This window comes from Lentinula edodes, assembly GCF_021015755.1.
Source record: "Lentinula edodes strain Le(Bin) 0899 ss11 chromosome Unknown C8R40scaffold_40, whole genome shotgun sequence".
In the NCBI taxonomy this organism is placed as follows: Eukaryota; Fungi; Basidiomycota; class Agaricomycetes; order Agaricales; family Omphalotaceae; genus Lentinula; species Lentinula edodes.
The window spans coordinates 368,549-385,612 of record NW_025764346.1 but is presented as its reverse complement, the minus strand read 5'-3'; the positions used below and the strand labels follow the sequence as shown (position 1 = coordinate 385,612).

The following is a 17,064-nucleotide window of genomic DNA, read 5'->3' as shown; positions in this document are numbered from 1 at the left end:
GGACTTCGATAACAGTTCGTCTGGGTCACCAACTGACTAGTACGGACCGTAACGCCCATGTTTTCCCTGATTCCTGGTGCTGGACCCTAGGAACTTGTTTTCTTGTAACAAACTGACCAACACACTTTCTACATCATTATCACCGCCATTCTCAACCATCACCGGAATGTCGTTCTGCTTCGAAGTTTTAACCAGAGCCCTGATGAGAGACTGGAAGTAATGTCCTCTCGCATTCCTAGCTGTTGAGTCGTGGCTTAATCCGTTGGAACCCACAAATTTTTCAAATTGCCAATGCTTGGATCTTCGCTTCGGCATTTCAAAAGACAATTTTACCGATCTTCTTCATGGTACCTTTGTCAGTCTCGGGCGCCGTGCCCACTTCTTTTACCTGACATTTCTTTTCATCGTCAGCACTGAAACACATAGAACCAATGTAGAGCCGGGCATAGTCGCCATCATACCACAAGTTGATATCATTGTAAGCTCGTCGTTATATCCAGTATCAGGCTCTGTCAATATTGAACTTGCTTGCAAGAATGGGTGGCATAACTTTAGATTGCAATCACTCCCCGAGCGTTCATATTCTCGATGTAGTATGACTCGACATACCCTCAGAACTGTGGCGTTGACTCTCTGAACTGTTCGGCCACCGAAAGGCGCCACCCGAATGGCATTTACGCACCCAGAAAACACCAAAACCCAAAACTTGCCAACATCTTCACTCATCTCTCCATGTCCCAATCACTCACTTCATCTCAGTGTTATACTAACGGTATCGATCTATCATGGGTTTGGCATACCACACAGAGTCAGATGGTAGTCAGAAGACAGGAACTGCAAAGGGAGGGATTAGATAAGTGACATGTGTTTCGAACAGTCATCAAGCTGATTAATATGGTGTGTAACGGTTTCCCTGCTTCTTCCTTGTCTTTCCTAGGAACTCGTTATCGTTATCTCGCAACAAACTTTCCAGCACCATCTTCACATCATTGCCATTCTCACCCGTCACTGGAATGGAGTTCCGCTTCGAAGTATCGACCAATTTTTTGATGACAGACATGAAGTAATGTCCCCTCGCGGTCTGAGGCTTTTTCGGATTCATACTTTTGAATCCACAAGTCTGTAAAATTGCAAAGACTTGGCTCTTCACATCAGCACTTGGAAAGACAACTGTGCCAACTTTCCTCATGATACCCTCGTTGGTCCCGGGAACCATGGACACTTTTACCTGACGTTCCATTTGATCATTGACACTGAAAAACATAGAACCAATGTAGAGTCGGGCATCTTCACCATCATACCAGAGATTGATATCATTTGAGGAAGCTCCAGCTGGAAGCACAGGGCCTGGTGTGCTTAGAAATGCAGGATCTACGGTCAATGGATGAGCAGGGGTCGAAGTGGCGGAGGGATTCGCGGCGGCCAATGAGGAGGATGCCAAAGGACTAGCGATGACACAAAAACTGAGGAGATGAATAAGGACAAGACATATGGACGAGAGTCTTGAGGAAGCTAGTGGTGACATATTAGCATGTACTATAATATGAATAAGCACAAGTCTGTTGAGTTACGACTGCAACATACAGAGATGAGTCCCCGGATTACCGTAGTATTAGTGAGTAGTTGAGCGAGAAAAGGTGCAAGGATGTGCACTGCAATGAAATATATGTGAAAACCCAATTATAATGACCATAGAGATCCTACCAGAATTGATGATTCGCAATAGATATGACCAGCAAATCTATCTTGAGATACAAGTCGAAACCTGAGTAGCATGAACATTCAGACACATTATGGAACAGAAGAAAACGGGGAGTGAACACACCAGCGATGTGATGGAGGAAAAAGAAAGGCAAGATTTAGGATCGTTGGCTCAAGATAAACATTGCGTGAGATGCAGTGCCAGTTTCAACTCCGCGATAGGCAGGGACTAAAAAGGGCCATGTGCAATGATGCGTCGGGGGAAAATGTGCAATTGTTACCGTTCATGAGGATATTGAGGCCCAAGGTTGAACTTGAGTACAGTCAACTCCCTCTTAACCCATACCCCTCCGTCGAGGTCCAGAGGTATGGGTTATAAGGGAGTATGGGTATAGGGAGAGTGCTATTTTCTCAGCCCAAAAATGCTCGGAAATGCTTTGAAATATGTTATTTGGTATCTGGGGATTAATTACAACCCATAACGAAGCATGTAAACTACTTTCGGTGGAAATAATCAGTAATTTCAGTATTTGCCAGAGTGCGGTCTGCCTCGAAACGTGTTTGATGTCCAAAGGATCCCAAAATCCTCTCCAGCTTTCGTGCATATTGCTCGTCCGTGCCATCGATGAATTGTTGTAACGTCGTGACTGCCTGAAGAGCCTCGCGGCGGCTAGGACGTTTATATACTGGACCGTCATCATCTACATCATCATCTCCACCATTAATGACAGTATCTTCTTCGGCCGCACGCGCATGCAGAACCGCTTTGCAGATCTCCTTGTCAGTGCTCTCATCAGCAGTGACCATGATCTTCTCCCTTTCGGGGTTTAATAACGAGTCGATAGTCATGCGGTTACTGCGCTGTAGGACGCCGGTCTCCTCAAGGAGATCAAGAGTATCTTCGACATTCTTCTCTGCGCATGCAATAGGATCATCAGCAGAAGAGTCTTCGGTGATCAGAGATGAGATGGGAACAGAGACATTTGTGGGAACCGAAGATGGAAGGGAATCCGAATCAGGAAGAATTCCGGCTTTCTGCCAGCAATGAATAATGGTTGTGGTATTGACCTCGCGCCATGCTGCTTCTGCAAGACGCATGGCCTCAAGCTGGTTGATATCGTAAATGTTCATAGGAGAAATGCCGGAATCATAGCGATCGATTGAACGTTCAATGTATTTTTGACGATAGTGAGCCTTGAAGCAGCGAATTATTCCTGAGTCCATGGGCTGCACATGAGCGGTGAGGTTCGCTCTGAAGTTTTCGACTGCGATATTTTGGACCTTCAGGAGGAACATGACCTGAGAAATTATCCTGAAGCAGTAAGATGTTCCTATGCTGCCTCGCTAACTCACAGTCCCATTCCAAAAGCCAATCCTGGTACAGCTCCATTGTCATCCAAGCCTTTGCATTGTTTCGATATCGAAATCCCAGCTGTTCTCCTGTTTTATTGCCAAATGCTCGAGGCTTCTTGGCTTTTCCAATGATGAATGCAGGTTTCTTCTCTGAGCCATCGGCATTGGCAGTGAATGCGTAAGTCAAGCGTACTTTGCTGCCTTTTACGCCGGAATGCTGTTTATCAGCAAGCCCACGATCAGGAGGCAGTCTATCCAAATGGTGAGTCTTACTGATTTATGCAAGTACAAAGCTTACCCATAGAAAAGGCCAGTTTCGTCCATGTTGAAGATGTCACGCAATGGGTATCCGTACTTCTTGAGAAGCTCTCTCAACCTCGCACGTTCTGCATCAACGACTGTAGGGTCAGCAGATGCTGCTTCACCATGCTGCTTGAATTCCTTCAATCCATTTCGCGCCTTGAACCGACTCAGCCAACCCTCACTGAGATTGAGTCGTTCGTCTTCAGGTATACCAACCAAGTCAGCAAACTGTGTCCATTTCTGACGCAGAACCTCTCCTGTAAGAAGAAGGCCATCACCCATAGCCTTCAAAACCCACAGGCTAAGCATCTCCGTGACTTCTGGATGCTGGGTTTGGCGCATGCGTTTGGCACCTCTCAATACACCTCCTGATTTCACATACTCTTCCCACCATTTCGCCTCATTTTTTACCCAACTCGAAACGAGGGGTTGGTTCAATTTGAGGTTTGGATAGATGGGCTCAAAGTGACGTGCTGTTTTTGACTGGTTCTTACCATTGGCATGGTACCAATTGATGATTTCGATTCGCTGTGCAACAGTAGCGTTTTCCTTTTTTGTGAAGACTGGTTTCTCCAGTACTTGAGCCTGACTTTTTACAGTCGCCGTAGGATCAGGCTCTCTGGCCTTTGGACCTGCATATATCAGGTGTGAATATTTGAAACCTTACCGGAAAATGAACTTACGCTTTCGTTTGTTTCCTGCAACTTTAGGTGCACTTATGACTAGTTTCGTGAGACGCATTAAAATACTTTGCTTTTTCTCGTCTAGCCGTTCCAAGCCGCGTTCATAGTCTGATGCATTTTCCAAATCATTTATCAGCTGTTCCTCCTCAACGAGGTTACCTTCTTTGTCCAACCACTGCTCATCTTCATTGGATATTTTCTCCTTCTTCGCAAGTTTAGATTTCAGGATGTTGTGTCTCTCTTCGTACTGCTTTCTGAGCTTGGCCAGGCCCTCTTTCAAAGCTGCCAGAGGATGATGCGCCATGTCGAATACAAGAACGTGTAGATTTCGAAGTGAAAATGGTTCAGGGGCTGTTTGTTTTTGCCCTATTTTCCTCTCATAGAAAATGTTTAAAAAATTCAATTAATCTCGATAAAAATCTTCCTGAAACAAGGGACCCTTGAGCGACTGAAAACTAAGCAGGAAAGACTAGGGAAGACTATGGAGTGGCGCCCGATGATAATCATCAAGGGTATGGGTTATGGGTAAAAATATGGTAGGGATCTCCTAAAAATATGTATGGGTTATGGGGTATGGGAGAGTTATGGGTTTTGCATGGCACTTCCCTGCAAACAAGGTCGGTGATCCGAAAAATCTATGGGGTATAAGGGAGTATGGGTTTATAGGGGTATGGGTTAAGAGGGAGTCGACTGTACTTACAAGGATATGATCCCATATACATAGCCTGGGAGTTGGGAGTTGTGCAAGGCTATGTAATAGCAGATTGAGTACAGCATGGATGTCTGGATATAGTTGAAGAAGGTCGAACATCGTGCAGCGAAATTTGGTAATCGACATCGTACCACATGTTTGAAATATAATCAGTGATTTAATCCTTGATGATAGCTCTGAATGGATCCTCAGTCTGCGATGGTCACATACCAGGCAAGCGTCTACTGTCATTCCACTTGACCGGGGCACGTATAGCACATAATAATCCTCAGCTCCTCTGGATATATAATTTGGCGTTCCACGATCTTAGAACTTGAAGAAGAATTTATCTCGCAATAGAGAGGACTTCAACGTAAAAAATGCAGTATTCGATTCTGGGTAGTACAGCATCAGAGGGTGTTTCTCATTCATCTGGGTATTTCCTGGTATTTTACCCAACATATCTCTTTATGCTGACGTCTCAATAAACAGGAATGGGTAATTCGAGGCTACGTGCTACCACTGATGGAAATTCATTGCTAAAACTGAATTTTGCCTACTGCCTCATCCTCGTAGGTGTTCTCCACTAGGAATCCAAACTCAATCACTTCATCTGGCAGACATTTCCCATTCAGCTCCACCAAAAGGTGATTCTATCTCCACAGGATCCAATGGCTAGAACAATGGCCATATCAACCTCTTCCTCGAGCAACAGGAACACAAAACTCACAAAGGATAGACCAAATAATGCACTGGTCTTGTCGCACCCACAGCTTGATTTATAGTATGTTGTCGTTGAATCATATATGGCCTGGATACAGGATGTCCATCATCGGCATATCTTCGCCCTCTGCGCGGACCTCATCCTCGCTCTCCAATACAACACCGAAGTTAGTTTCCTCAGAAACGACGAAGTTGGGACTTCCAAGGGGACTATATAGATTATACTTTTAGTATTCTCCATTCTTTGTTACTGTCTGTGCTAAACATATGATAGTTGGCAATACACATTATCATTGGGCAGTGTGTCCTATTGGGTAAATTCCTTCGAAGATTTCATAACCTGCAATCATTGTACTCCCCGCACCATCACCTTTCATATCAATCAATTTGGTATAGAGGTTGAAAAAATGCGGAGGTACATCTTTTATCACCCCTCTTTCCTTCAGGCGTGCAAGTACGCGACGAATCCAGTCCATATTCAGATAATATCCCACCTCAAGCTCGCGCACCTCCTGGAGTATACTGTCCAAGTGCATTTTCGAGGTAAAAATGGTATCCACCAGAATCCCGCCTTTGAACTCTTCGTTGGTCTCAATGAATTTTGATGGTTTACCAGGACTCGAATGAGCTGCAAAGCCATGTTTCGTACCAATATAGATGGTCCACTTCTCTGTAGGGTCGACATGGTTATCGAAAAGAGGAACGATTTGACTTCCAATCTCACGCTTGAGCTGGATCGCTACATTTTCATGTCCGCTCAATGTCAATCATAAACCTGCAGAATATACATTTACTCACCCCCCATTTCCAGGTTTTCATTATACAACTTCGTCCAATCTTCGGGTACCCTCGTCATCAACTCTTTCTCCTTCAATTTCTCGAAGATGAGATTGAAGCAATCAACAGGCCACAATTGGCCGGGTAACTTTTGTAACTCTTTGGTAAGGGCAGGCAGATCTCGTCTTGAACTGTCAATGTGAAATGTCCCCAGAGACGTTCCGACATAGTACCTCTTTTCGGAGAGGATATCTATTTTGAAAACATCGTGTTCTATTTCTTGTTTCACATCAAAGCCATAAGCATTCAACCAGAAGGACCAATATCGTGCAGGGAGAGGATAGAACGCTGATGGCTCTTGATACCTTAGCCCAACACGTACATCCGAGCCGCCTAAAAGTTGTTCAGTCTGGATATACATATGGTGGACAAGGATACATACGACGTTCAAAATGAGTTTTTGTATCGAAAGTGCCGGGAAGACTGAACGGGTAGCATATCCCACCAAGAAGGGTAGAAAGTAGGATGAGTACCAAGAATGCATGCGAAAAGGAAAATTTGGAAGGCATGATGTAAGGAGGGATGTATGATGGCGTGTTTTCTGTTGAAGCCCATCAGCGCATTGAATTTGGCCTTTCGAGTAATAGAGTATATAGGTAACATACTGGCAGATGGTATGCGCGTAGATGACTTGACTGGTGTTAGGACGGAAAGAATTAAGATACCGGATGGCGGCTTAGATTAGATTTCAAGGTCAATATCCAAACGACCACAGTCAATCGATACTAACCAGCGGGGCAAGTTTGACCAGCAAATACTATATGCCACCAATGCGCAATTAGGTTGGTCAACGTATCGTCAAGCAGAAGACAAGAGGTGAATAAATCGTGAGCAAAGGTTAGTGAAACTATTGGCAGTGGCTGAGAGAAAATACTGAGGGAAGGAAGGAAGGAAAAAGTTCGCGTCTGTCCTTTTCATATGCCGATCTAGTGGTAACCCCGCTTACCCCACACGAATTCTACTCAATGATTAGATGTTAGCCGCTAAAATCCTTTCGGACCACAAGTTCGTGACTGCGTCAATTATGCCAGAAAAAATGCCTAGAAACAGGAAAGAAATCGTAAAGGAAATCTTTCAAATTCTCAAGTATGCACTTGCAGTACATTACAAATGCATTGGAAAAAGATGTTGAAGGCATTGTCTCAAGTTGAGCTCGGAGTTGAACTAGTAAGTACTGAGACCATTGTCGATATGTCTCGCTGTTCTCATTATCCTCGCCGTCAATGTTGTCGGTAGCCCAATTGGATCTCCCGTTTCGGCTCTGGTCAACCGTCAGTCCCTCTATCACATCGACCTCTGCTCATCCATTGGCCACCAACTCCCCCTGGGAGTTGCGTGCTGCGGTCATGCCAGCTAAAATAACGGATGAGGTCTACTTTTGGATCGATGGTGATGACGCCGAACTTTATATTGGCTCTACACGGTTCGGCCTCGATAATGAGAAGGAACGTCTGGTGCCCAAAGAGATTGGTATACCCCAGACTGGCACCAAGAAGATCGGCCAAGTCATCTACCCGAGCGTAAATGTCAAAGAACAGGTCTTGCAGATTTTAGGAAAATGCGGGATCAAGATAACTCCAAAAGCACATCCCGTTCGACTTTGTAGGGGAAATTACTTCCAGAATATCATTCGAAAATTGGTGAAAGTCTCAGCGCTTAACTCTTTCGAAGTGAAGGATGAGAATGGTGGGGATGATTTGGAAATGACGTTTACCAGTTTCTTGCGAAATACAGGGTTTCTAGGAACCCCGAAGAAGAAGAAGACTCCTCTGAGGGAGCCAAATCGTCACCACCCTTACTAGCACCCTACGAATCGTGATGATGGACCTTCTTGCTCCTAGTGCTATTTTTCCTAGTGACAAACAACATGAATGTAATAGGTCAACCTGTGAAAATATCGTAGCAACTATGGTACAAGGGTTTCATCGAATCCTTCAGTAGTTGACATGCTTCAACCTTGCTCACCTCCCCAGTCGCTTCAAAAGCGTGCCCTGGAGCTTTTTTTGCTTATAAACTTGCTTGCAGACTATGTACTGATAGTTTATCAGGATTGCTACGGTACGTGCAGTCACTCATGATGCCCGCACTCCGATGCTCCCTATTTTTGTCGTTCTCGAGACTTTTGTCAAAATATCATAAATAATCTACTTCACCTTCTCGCTATCTTCGTCCGTTGTGGCGAGTCCAATAGAATCATTCACCGGCTTGGACCCCGTTCCCCTTCAATCACTTCTCCTCCGTTCGCCTTGCCCACAAGGACAATTCCTGCATTGTTAGGTAATCAGCCATCCAGCGCTGTAAACGATAGAGCCAACTCGGAGCCAACGTCACGGTATGGGTTGACAGCCCGAATGCTCGAGGATAAAGCTTCCTCCGAGTCATTGAAGGAGCGGTTCCATCAACTTGCGGGCTGATGGCATACCCGTCTAATCGGCGCTACCTCTCTGGGTCTGAGCTACCAGGTCGAATGTCTATGAGAGGACGCTGGACGAGGTCCACGTACCGAAAAAGCAAATGCTGATATGACAGAGTCCAAGTCTTGAATACACTCGCTCGTAGGATATTTCCATGCTATCAGCATTGAATGTATGGTCGAGAATTCGAATGGAGCCTCCACCGTAGAAGATCGTGATGAGATCAAACCCTCTCCGAAGCGAAGAGGGAACAAATAGAATGAGGACGAGGACGGTGGTCGTTTCGAGCCGTCCTAGTAGCTAATTATTACTAGGTCCTTCGGATCCGATATACTGTTTGGATCTGCTCCGAGTCTTTCGATAATGTTAATGTGTTCATGTATTCATGATCAGGAGGGATTCTCTTATACCACACATGTGCAGGCGGTTCTTGCGTTGACGAGAGACCACCGTGACAGCTATTCGCAGACCGAGCAGAACTTTGAATCTCTCATGCCAAACAGCCAGCTTCGTTCAAGTCCTCATGGCTGGGCGTTAAAATTGTTCTACGCGGCTGGGTAGTCGGAATAACAAAAGACGAATTGACTCGGAGTGTTCTAACTTCTTGAGGCCTTGACTTTGATAATATGTGCTTCAGATGACCCGGATAACGAATGTCATTTGAGGGTTTCGGTGGCTATTATGATGTTATTGGTGGAGTGTTGACAGGGATTTTGTCTGCGGGGATGTGGATCGGGTTTGAAGTCAGTGGATATGGTGTAAAATTATCGAAGAAGCAACGATGGAGAATGAAGAAATAATGACGGAAAACAAAGTCCAAATTTAGGTATATGCACTCGAGATAAACCTAGGGATGTGGCATGTGAGGCGGGTTGGGGACTTTTAGTCTTCTTGAGCGTCTGGGTGATCGATGAAGAGACTAGAGCGTGCGGCCAAGACCGACTAGTGATAATCGATGACATTGATTTGAGCGTAGAGGGTATAGTGCAGATAGAACATCTGACAAGGTAGTATGAAGGAAGTGCAAGTGGAAAAATATTGAATCTTTGCAAGATCTTCAAGACTTCACATTCAGACGTTCATATGCGTTCAAGATGAACAGGCTGAACGCTGCAGTAGGTCCACGAGGGAGATGTTGAGTGAGTTGATGAGAGTAACATAGTCTGTTTGTGTTTGTATAGCACATCCATCGTTCCTGCCAATGAAGTGAACTCTACTAATAAATCGATAATCGATGAAAAACAAGCTGGTCTCGAGATTTCAGCCAGTGCTCAGCCATACACTCCAGGCGCTCGTTTATTGGATGATTATTGGATGATAACTGAAATGAATACGGGGGGAGGCTCGATCGAATCCAGCTAGTTTTCTGGGGGCAAGGTATGTCTTCTTTTTTCGAATAATAACGATGTTCAAACCTCAAACCCAGGTACTTGGTGGATTTTCTAAAAGAGAGGTATATATACCTAGACATTTCCGAGTTCAAGCAAGTTGATAACTGAAATCGCTACAATTCGAAATGACACGTTGCGAAACTCGACCTCCTCCGCCTTGCGCTATTCCCAAACCACCACCCGCATGCCCGCCGGTTGCTTTGCCGCCTGTAACTAGCCCACCTGTCGCTCGTCCACCTGTCACAGGTCCGCCCGCTGCCAACCCGCCTGGGGCAAGACCTCCGGTGACTAATCCGCCTGGATCTCGCCCTCCAACTACAAGTCCCCCGAGCTCTAATCTACCTCTCGTTCTCCGGGAATGTAACATCAAAGTATGGATTGTCGATGTCCATTCCTGGGTAACTTTATCTCAACAATTCCAAAATCCAAGCTCTTCCGTAGCGACTCATGTTACGTATACTTTCAGTATGCTCGCGGGAGCTGCTATATATGGATTCCAGATTGTCCGACAAGATGGTACAAAGGTCGATGGCGTAGTCAAACAAAAGGACGAGGCTCAGAAAGAAATGGACATTGCAGTCAGCGAAGGACTTACTGCTGCGTTGGGACAAGAAGTCACGAAAGATGGTTAGTGTTTTTTCTCTATCTCTTCTTCATAATCTCAAAGGAATTCTTAGTGTTCTCAATCGGAATCGGAAATGTCGCTGGGAACGAAACCATCACTATTAATCTGTCTTACATGAGTCCTCTTATCGACGACGAGGATCGTAATCAGCTTCGTTTCACGCTCCCGCGTTCGTACATGGAGCGCTATGGCCGACGTCCTGCCGGAGTCACAAATTCTCGTCTCGATCATGAGAACGTGCCATTTACCATGGACGTCCTCATCCAACAAAGAGGCACCATCCGCTCTGTCAGTTCTCCCTCTGGATACAACTTCACCTTTGGCCTAGGTCGACCTCCCAACATCAGTCCCTCTCCCGGAATTCCCGACTCCAATATCGCCACCGCCACGATCCGTCGTGGTGCCACTTCGTCTGCCCGTGCTCGAGATGTCATGCTTATCATCACTGCCGACCGTCTCGATAATCCACGTGCATTCATCGAGACGCACCCGTCTCCGAATCATACGACGGCTGCGATTGGGCTTACGCTAGTACCTCATTTTGGTAATTCCAATTATTGCCCAGAGATGGAGTATATTGTGCTCGTTGATCGCAGTGGGAGTATGCAGGGCGTGAAGATGGAGATGACGCGTCAGGCTTTGATTGTTCTCCTCCAGGGATTACCTTCGCGTGGGTCGTTCTTCAATATCTTCTCTTATGGTACGAGAGCCACGTCGCTGTGGCCGACGAGTAGAGCCTATGACCAGGCAACAGTCAATGAAGCCAGACGACACTTAGAGTAAGCTGATTCCTTATGTTTCTTGCACTATAACTGATATACGATTCCTCTGTAGCTCCATGCAAGCAAACTATGGCGGAACCGAGATCCCCAATGCCCTCGATGCGGTCTTTGCCTCTCTTCCCTCTCGCCTTACTCGTCCAGTTTCTATCTTCCTCCTCACAGATGGCGGAGTCTGGGGCTCCCTCCTTATCCAATGTGTTACCAAGATTGAATCCACCATCGCCTCCAGATCCTCCGACAAGTCCTTCCTCCGTGTTTACACCATCGGTATCGGAGACGGTGTTTCCACCGAAACGTGTGATCGAATTGCACGAGCAGGAGCTGGAACGTCGACGTACATCGTTTCGGACAACGAGCAGTACATCGGGAAATGTACGAGATTGGTACGCGCTGCGAGGACTCCCCCGATTGTGGATATTGAGGTTACGTGGGTCACGCCGAAAGAGAATGCTTCGCATGATGCAACTGGACAGGTTATAGATCTGTTTGACGCAGAGGTCTCTTACGATGATGAAGAGTGTGGCGGAGTCGGTCCACTTGCACCGATCTTGCAAGCTCCGGATCCTGTACCGAGTTTCTACCGCTCGACAAGGACACAGGTGTACGCGATTGTACCTGATAGCATTGCTGTCACGAAAGAGATCAAGATTTCTGGGCGGATCCCGGTTACTGGTGCTTCTGTTGCGTTAACAATTCCTGTACAGCGCTTTTCGCCATTCGCGCCGTTCCCTGCTTCTCCGGGGGGTATTGGTACGGGAACCGCGTTCCTGCATACCCTTGCCGCAAAGGCGCTTATTCAAGATCGGGAGGATTGGGAAGACAGTGGAAGCGGACCAGCAGGAAAACCCTCCGTAGCGTCGTTGAAAGAAGATATCACTAGACTTGGGATCGATTATAAACTCACCAGTCGCTATACGAGTTTGATTGCCGTTGATCGGAGGAATCAAGACGTTCTTGGGATGGGGTATTATTCTGCCCCTGGCGCGAAGAAGCCGAAGAAGAATATCGTTGCAGAGCGGGAGGGAAGCTTTATCCCCAGTTTCCAAGCAAGGTCTTTGGCGCATGCCACTTTCTCGTCCACTCCGGGAGGAATTGGCAGGGCTGGCGCGGACACTGCTACTGAAGCTCTGATCATCCTCGCAAGGTTACAGAATTTCGATGGAAGCTTTGATGAGTCGTCGTCCAAATTCGACATTGAGGGGTTGTATGCCGAGTTGGGAGTTGACCTCGGGACCGGGACAGAAACAGAGACAGAAATAAAATCTATCGTCGACAAATTTGTGTCAGGTACCGAGAGTGAAAAAGGCCAGGTGGTGTATATTACCCTCCTCGCTTGGGCATTTATGGCTGTTCAAAGCAAGAGCAATGCAAAGGCTGGAGAAGCATTTTACGATGTCAAGGATAAGGCGGATGTGTGGTTGAAAGAAAACTTGAAGGGATCAGGCGCAGCGGGAAGTGATGTGGACGTCGACGAGCTCAAACGACAGTTCTTGGACAAAGTGGCTAGTCTGGGTCATGGAGGCGAGACTTATGGACATGGAGAATTTGATGAATATGTTGACTCGGATGAGGATGATTTTGATTTTGATTTGAGTTTGGATTTAGAAGAAGAAGGGGGTTTCGCATTGGGAGGAGAGGGCGTAGGGTTGGTTGAGGTTGTGAATTGAAGTGGTGATTGTATATGGGGTTAATTTCTTTTTGAATTTTTTCCCTTCCGCGCCTCTTTATGTTCATCGTTATGATTTCCTTCTCCCTGTCGTTGTCCCCACGTCTCTCCGCCTGTCTTGCCTGTAAAGTTGTTTTTGTCAGTTGTGTTGAATGTAAATCTCAAATGTGGTTTGTCTTCTACCTGAATCGAAGTTTGTGGGGTGGGGTGGTTGTAGAACAAGTTACCCATTATGACGCTTTATATATCTGTTTGAACCTGGATTTGCTCAGTGGATTCACGGGTAAAGATTTCAATATTTCAATTCCACATTCAACAACTAGATTCAACTCTTCACCTGTGAAGCTGATTATAAACATCACCTAACGGAACATTAGTGGGATCATATGAATTCACAACTAACAACATATTTTTCATATTGATACAAAAGGAACGACGAAAAGTCTTCACATACATAGAACTTCTTCTTATCTGTTATGTACTTACTAGGATTTGACATTCATTCCCAAGGGTCAGAATTTCATTGCCTTATGTGCTAATAATTGATTAATTACTAGTATCTACACTTGTGCAGCTGTGCTGGCGAGGGTGTTTCCATATTCTCTATCCTGTAGCTCAACATCTGCACCCTGCTCAATTAAGAATTCAACAATTTCTGGTTCTTCCGAATGCAATGCTGCTTTGAGTGCATTCCCAAATTGCCCTCCTTGAGCATTGACATCTGCACCCATTTCCACCAAAAACTTTATATTGTCCAAGTTGCCTTTATATGATGCAGCTTGAAGTGCATTCCCAAATTGACCTCCCTGAGCATTGATATTTGAACCTTGTTCTACCAGGAATTTCACAATATTCAAGTCATCGGAATGAGATGCTGCTTGTAGTGCATTTCCAAATCTTCCACCCTGAGCATCAATATCTGCCCCATTTCCTAATAAGAATTCTATAACATCCAGATGGCTCAAATATGAAGCTGCTTGCAGTGCAAACCCATATGTACCTCCCTCTGCATTGACATCTGCCCCATTTGCAACTAAGAATCTGACAATTTCTAAATTATGTGCTCCTGCTTGAAGTGCATTTCCACATTCCCCTCCCTGAGCATTGACATCTGCACAATTTTCTACAAGGAATTTGACAACTTGTGAGTTACCTTCAAATGATGCTGCTTGAAGTGCATTTCCATATTGACCTCCTTGAGCATTAACATTTGCACCATGTTTCACCAAATATTTGACAATTTCTAAGTCTCCTGACAATGATGCTGCTTGCAGTGCATTCCCATATTGGCCCCCATGAATATTGACATTGATCCCCCCTTCCACAAAGTATTTTACAACCTCAAAGTCTCCTGACAATGATGCAGCTTGCAATGGATTGCCATAAATCCCCCCCTGGATATTGGCATCTGCCCCCTGTTCTGCCAAAAATTTGATAATCTTCAAGTTGCCTTTTGCTGATGCTGCTTGTAGTGCATTTCCATATCTCCCTCCTTGTGCATTCACATCTGCACCTCTTTTTACCAAAAGAATAACAGTTTCTAACTCATCCCATAGTGACACTGCTTGCAATGCATTGCCATACATTCCTCCCTCAGCATTAATCTTTGCCCCCTTTTGAACTAGAAATTTCACAATGTGCATGTGTTTGTAAGATGCTGCAACTTGCAGTGCATTTCCGTATTTCCCTCCCTGAGCATTAACATGAGCCCCCTTATCCACCAACACCTCAACTACATCAATGTGACCTTTTTGTGCAGCTTGATATAGTGCTGTGTCCTTCCAATCATTGTCTTGAATTACTTTGAGATTGCACCTTTGTTGAATGTCAATCATTATTCTTACTACCATGGATTTATTGGAAGATATGGCATGAGTCCATGCATTGTCTGGCAAGGTAATGGGTAATTTCCTCCAACTCATTTCCTTTGCCATGTAATCAACCCATAATAATGTTACTTGTGGCCATAGCTTGTAATCATCAATGTCCTTTTTGTTAAGTTTCCACACAGTATTCCACATGAGTTGTGTAATGGGAACTGAATATTGCTTGAGTTGATGGATATATAACTCCACTTCTTGATTTTCTGCAAACATGCCATGAATAGCCTGCACAACAACTCTTTGAATGGAAAGGTTTGACTGGAATGACTGCAACCAGAAGAAAATATCTGCAGCAATACGGTGTTGCTTTTTTATATCCTGTAGATGCTGATTTTCAACTTCTTTCAGAGGGCCTTTGAAAAATGTTGGAAATTTTCGCCCAACGGAATCTTGTTTGACACTGGAACCACTGTTTATTTCATCTTGCTCGTGTTCCTTTCCAAAATCTAGCAATTTGACTCCTGTCCATAAAAACAACCAATGCCCCATTTTTACAGTGGAAATTACATTTCCTATGGCTATGAAAAATAGGGGAATTCTGTATGGACAGTCAAGCCAAATTGAGGGAAGTAAAATGCTCCCAAAATACATTGTGAATGCCATAACTGTAATGGTCACCACAATCCAACTCAAGGAGGTGTGCAACTCTGCAGCAAACAATGACAGGCCTATAAGGAACAAGGCAAGAGATGCATGCAAGATGAGTGGTAAAGTTCCAATTATCTCAGGAACCTGCCATTTCTCAAACCCTGCAATTCTATACTGGCGGATCAATGCTTTTTCTTTGGCATTTCCAAATGACATTGAGCTATAAGCTTGTAACCACTGTTTAACCAAAACTGATAAAAGAGCAGTGGCAAGAGCAAGTGACAGACTTGCAAAGAACAAGCCATTGATCCAAATATCATTAGTTCCAGGTGATGCATCATCAGGATTCAGTGTAGTTGAAGGGATAGCATTGATTGCAGTGAGGTTTCCAGCAGCTCTAAGGAGCTGGACCTGTTCCACTAGCAATGTTGCAGTGGTTTGGGAATAGTTTGGCTGGAATGCAGTTATAGTGACAGTGACAAAGGTTGTCACAACGCCAGAGAAGAGTGCTGCCTAATAGGTCAAACATAGAAATGAAGAACTGGGGAATCAGGATTTTTGAATACACTTACAAATACCAGCAAAGAATCAATAGTGTCTTTAAATCCTCCAAGCATTTCATCATCATAGTGCTCAGCTTCATCCAGATACACTTTCCAAAAACGGGCATTTTCCTTCACCTCCTCACCCAAGGGGTCAGATGGATATTTCTTCTCATAGTCATATGTGTGGGTTTCTAGAGAAATCAATGTTCAATTCCAGAGGGCAAAAAAATTATTGTATTGATTCTTTTTTGCATTCCTTACCAGAGTACATAGCAGACTGATGAGATGCAAGACCTAGGACACTACTAGGAGGGTTTTCCTTTCTTAGAGACATAGGAGAAAAAGGAATATTGTGTGATGTGGGGGGAATAGTTCTCAGACCCGCATATGTAGTCCGTTTTTATAGCTGTACAGATTAAGGATGGATCATGTCATTAATCATCAAATTCAAAAGCCTCGTGTTTATATATACTTAGTTCGACAGCTAGAATTTTAATTTGACAAAATGATTTTGCTCAAAACCCAGGTTATTTTCTGTTATTTTCTGCACATTTCGATAGAATCGAGCTCTGTTCACGACAGATGATTCTTCAGGTAGGCTACGCTCTGTTCCGAACTCGTATTCCATCTATGACAGCGGAGGATAGAGAACGAAGTGAATTACTCACATCATGACAGCTAGCATTGCTCTTCACCACGGACTGTCCAGAGCTGCTTTCAGGTAGAATGAAGGTTTTGTTAGAGAAAACAATGTCGGTTTTCCGAATGCCCAGTCATGATTGTTTTGACCAGACTGCGTTAATAATTGGCCTCCATGGAATAGCCTATAGGATAGGACAAGCCCCCCTTGCCTGCCAGTGACGAATAGCAGAGAATCCG

General features: G+C 44.9%; 9 protein-coding genes across 9 annotated transcripts; 3 read left to right on the top strand and 6 right to left on the bottom strand.

The window, feature by feature from the left end:
- Positions 1 to 807: 807 nt before the first annotated feature.
- On the bottom strand, positions 808 to 1,629 carry C8R40DRAFT_612039 (uncharacterized protein). The gene has a single exon (XM_046235628.1). The coding sequence runs from the start codon at positions 1,523 to 1,525 to the stop codon at positions 890 to 892; it is 636 nt and encodes a 211-aa protein (XP_046082181.1). The 5' UTR covers positions 1,526 to 1,629; the 3' UTR covers positions 808 to 889.
- Positions 1,630 to 3,907: 2,278 nt separating this feature from the next.
- C8R40DRAFT_1124129 (uncharacterized protein) lies at positions 3,908 to 4,433 on the bottom strand. The gene is made up of 3 exons (XM_046228920.1): positions 4,148 to 4,433; positions 4,068 to 4,087; positions 3,908 to 4,002 (listed from the first exon to the last, which is right to left on the bottom strand). Exons 1-3 carry the CDS (start codon positions 4,342 to 4,344, stop codon positions 3,968 to 3,970), a joined length of 252 nt encoding a protein of 83 aa, XP_046082180.1. The 5' UTR covers positions 4,345 to 4,433; the 3' UTR covers positions 3,908 to 3,967.
- Positions 4,434 to 4,597: 164 nt separating this feature from the next.
- On the top strand, positions 4,598 to 4,750 carry C8R40DRAFT_1055419 (uncharacterized protein; the record flags this gene model as incomplete). The annotated part of the gene is made up of 1 exon (XM_046225003.1): positions 4,598 to 4,750. A coding segment is annotated over one exon (153 nt), but the record flags the coding sequence as incomplete, so codon positions are not given.
- Positions 4,751 to 5,666: 916 nt separating this feature from the next.
- Positions 5,667 to 7,243, bottom strand: C8R40DRAFT_1124123 (uncharacterized protein). The gene is made up of 5 exons (XM_046228919.1): positions 7,022 to 7,243; positions 6,897 to 6,926; positions 6,674 to 6,832; positions 6,253 to 6,624; positions 5,667 to 6,193 (listed from the first exon to the last, which is right to left on the bottom strand). The coding sequence occupies exons 3-5, from the start codon at positions 6,798 to 6,800 to the stop codon at positions 5,745 to 5,747; spliced, it is 948 nt and encodes a 315-aa protein (XP_046082178.1). The 5' UTR covers positions 6,801 to 6,832; positions 6,897 to 6,926; positions 7,022 to 7,243; the 3' UTR covers positions 5,667 to 5,744.
- A 271-nt stretch (positions 7,244 to 7,514) lies between these two features.
- C8R40DRAFT_1240090 (uncharacterized protein) lies at positions 7,515 to 8,093 on the top strand (the record flags this gene model as incomplete). The annotated part of the gene is made up of 1 exon (XM_046233508.1): positions 7,515 to 8,093. The coding sequence occupies one exon, from the start codon at positions 7,515 to 7,517 to the stop codon at positions 8,091 to 8,093; it is 579 nt and encodes a 192-aa protein (XP_046082177.1).
- Positions 8,094 to 9,851: 1,758 nt separating this feature from the next.
- On the top strand, positions 9,852 to 13,408 carry C8R40DRAFT_1267748 (uncharacterized protein). The gene is made up of 4 exons (XM_046233970.1): positions 9,852 to 10,082; positions 10,132 to 10,723; positions 10,774 to 11,500; positions 11,556 to 13,408. The coding sequence occupies exons 2-4, from the start codon at positions 10,222 to 10,224 to the stop codon at positions 13,168 to 13,170; spliced, it is 2,844 nt and encodes a 947-aa protein (XP_046082176.1). The 5' UTR covers positions 9,852 to 10,082; positions 10,132 to 10,221; the 3' UTR covers positions 13,171 to 13,408.
- Positions 13,409 to 13,729: 321 nt separating this feature from the next.
- Positions 13,730 to 14,071, bottom strand: C8R40DRAFT_1055393 (ankyrin repeat-containing domain protein; the record flags this gene model as incomplete). Its single annotated transcript, XM_046225002.1, has 1 exon — positions 13,730 to 14,071. A coding segment is annotated over one exon (342 nt), but the record flags the coding sequence as incomplete, so codon positions are not given.
- Positions 14,072 to 14,296: 225 nt separating this feature from the next.
- On the bottom strand, positions 14,297 to 15,004 carry C8R40DRAFT_1055636 (ankyrin repeat-containing domain protein; the record flags this gene model as incomplete). The annotated part of the gene is made up of 1 exon (XM_046225014.1): positions 14,297 to 15,004. A coding segment is annotated over one exon (708 nt), but the record flags the coding sequence as incomplete, so codon positions are not given.
- A 598-nt stretch (positions 15,005 to 15,602) lies between these two features.
- Positions 15,603 to 16,641, bottom strand: C8R40DRAFT_1274283 (uncharacterized protein; the record flags this gene model as incomplete). The annotated part of the gene is made up of 4 exons (XM_046234103.1): positions 16,447 to 16,641; positions 16,213 to 16,376; positions 15,711 to 16,153; positions 15,603 to 15,657 (listed from the first exon to the last, which is right to left on the bottom strand). The coding sequence occupies exons 1-4, from the start codon at positions 16,517 to 16,519 to the stop codon at positions 15,603 to 15,605; spliced, it is 735 nt and encodes a 244-aa protein (XP_046082173.1). The 5' UTR covers positions 16,520 to 16,641.
- Between the last annotated feature and the right edge of the window lie 423 nt (positions 16,642 to 17,064).

Excerpts from the sequence above, each read along its gene's own strand:
- C8R40DRAFT_612039 (XM_046235628.1), bottom strand. The coding sequence starts at position 1,525 with ATGTCACCACTAGCTTCCTCAAGACTCTCGTCCATATGTCTTGTCCTT.
- C8R40DRAFT_1124129 (XM_046228920.1), bottom strand. The coding sequence starts at position 4,344 with ATGGCGCATCATCCTCTGGCAGCTTTGAAAGAGGGCCTGGCCAAGCTC. Across the intron at positions 4,088-4,147 it reads GATTTGGAAAATGCATCAGA|GAAACTAGTCATAAGTGCAC; the intron begins CTATGAACGCGG and ends AATGCGTCTCAC. Across the intron at positions 4,003-4,067 it reads GAAACTAGTCATAAGTGCAC|CTGATATATGCAGGTCCAAA; the intron begins CTAAAGTTGCAG and ends AAATATTCACAC.
- C8R40DRAFT_1124123 (XM_046228919.1), bottom strand. The coding sequence starts at position 6,800 with ATGCCTTCCAAATTTTCCTTTTCGCATGCATTCTTGGTACTCATCCTA. Across the intron at positions 6,625-6,673 it reads AAAAACTCATTTTGAACGTC|GCGGCTCGGATGTACGTGTT; the intron begins GTATGTATCCTT and ends AACAACTTTTAG. Across the intron at positions 6,194-6,252 it reads TGAAAACCTGGAAATGGGGG|CGATCCAGCTCAAGCGTGAG; the intron begins GTGAGTAAATGT and ends ATGAAAATGTAG.
- C8R40DRAFT_1267748 (XM_046233970.1), top strand. The coding sequence starts at position 10,222 with ATGACACGTTGCGAAACTCGACCTCCTCCGCCTTGCGCTATTCCCAAA. Across the intron at positions 10,724-10,773 it reads ACAAGAAGTCACGAAAGATG|TGTTCTCAATCGGAATCGGA; the intron begins GTTAGTGTTTTT and ends AGGAATTCTTAG. Across the intron at positions 11,501-11,555 it reads GAAGCCAGACGACACTTAGA|CTCCATGCAAGCAAACTATG; the intron begins GTAAGCTGATTC and ends ATTCCTCTGTAG.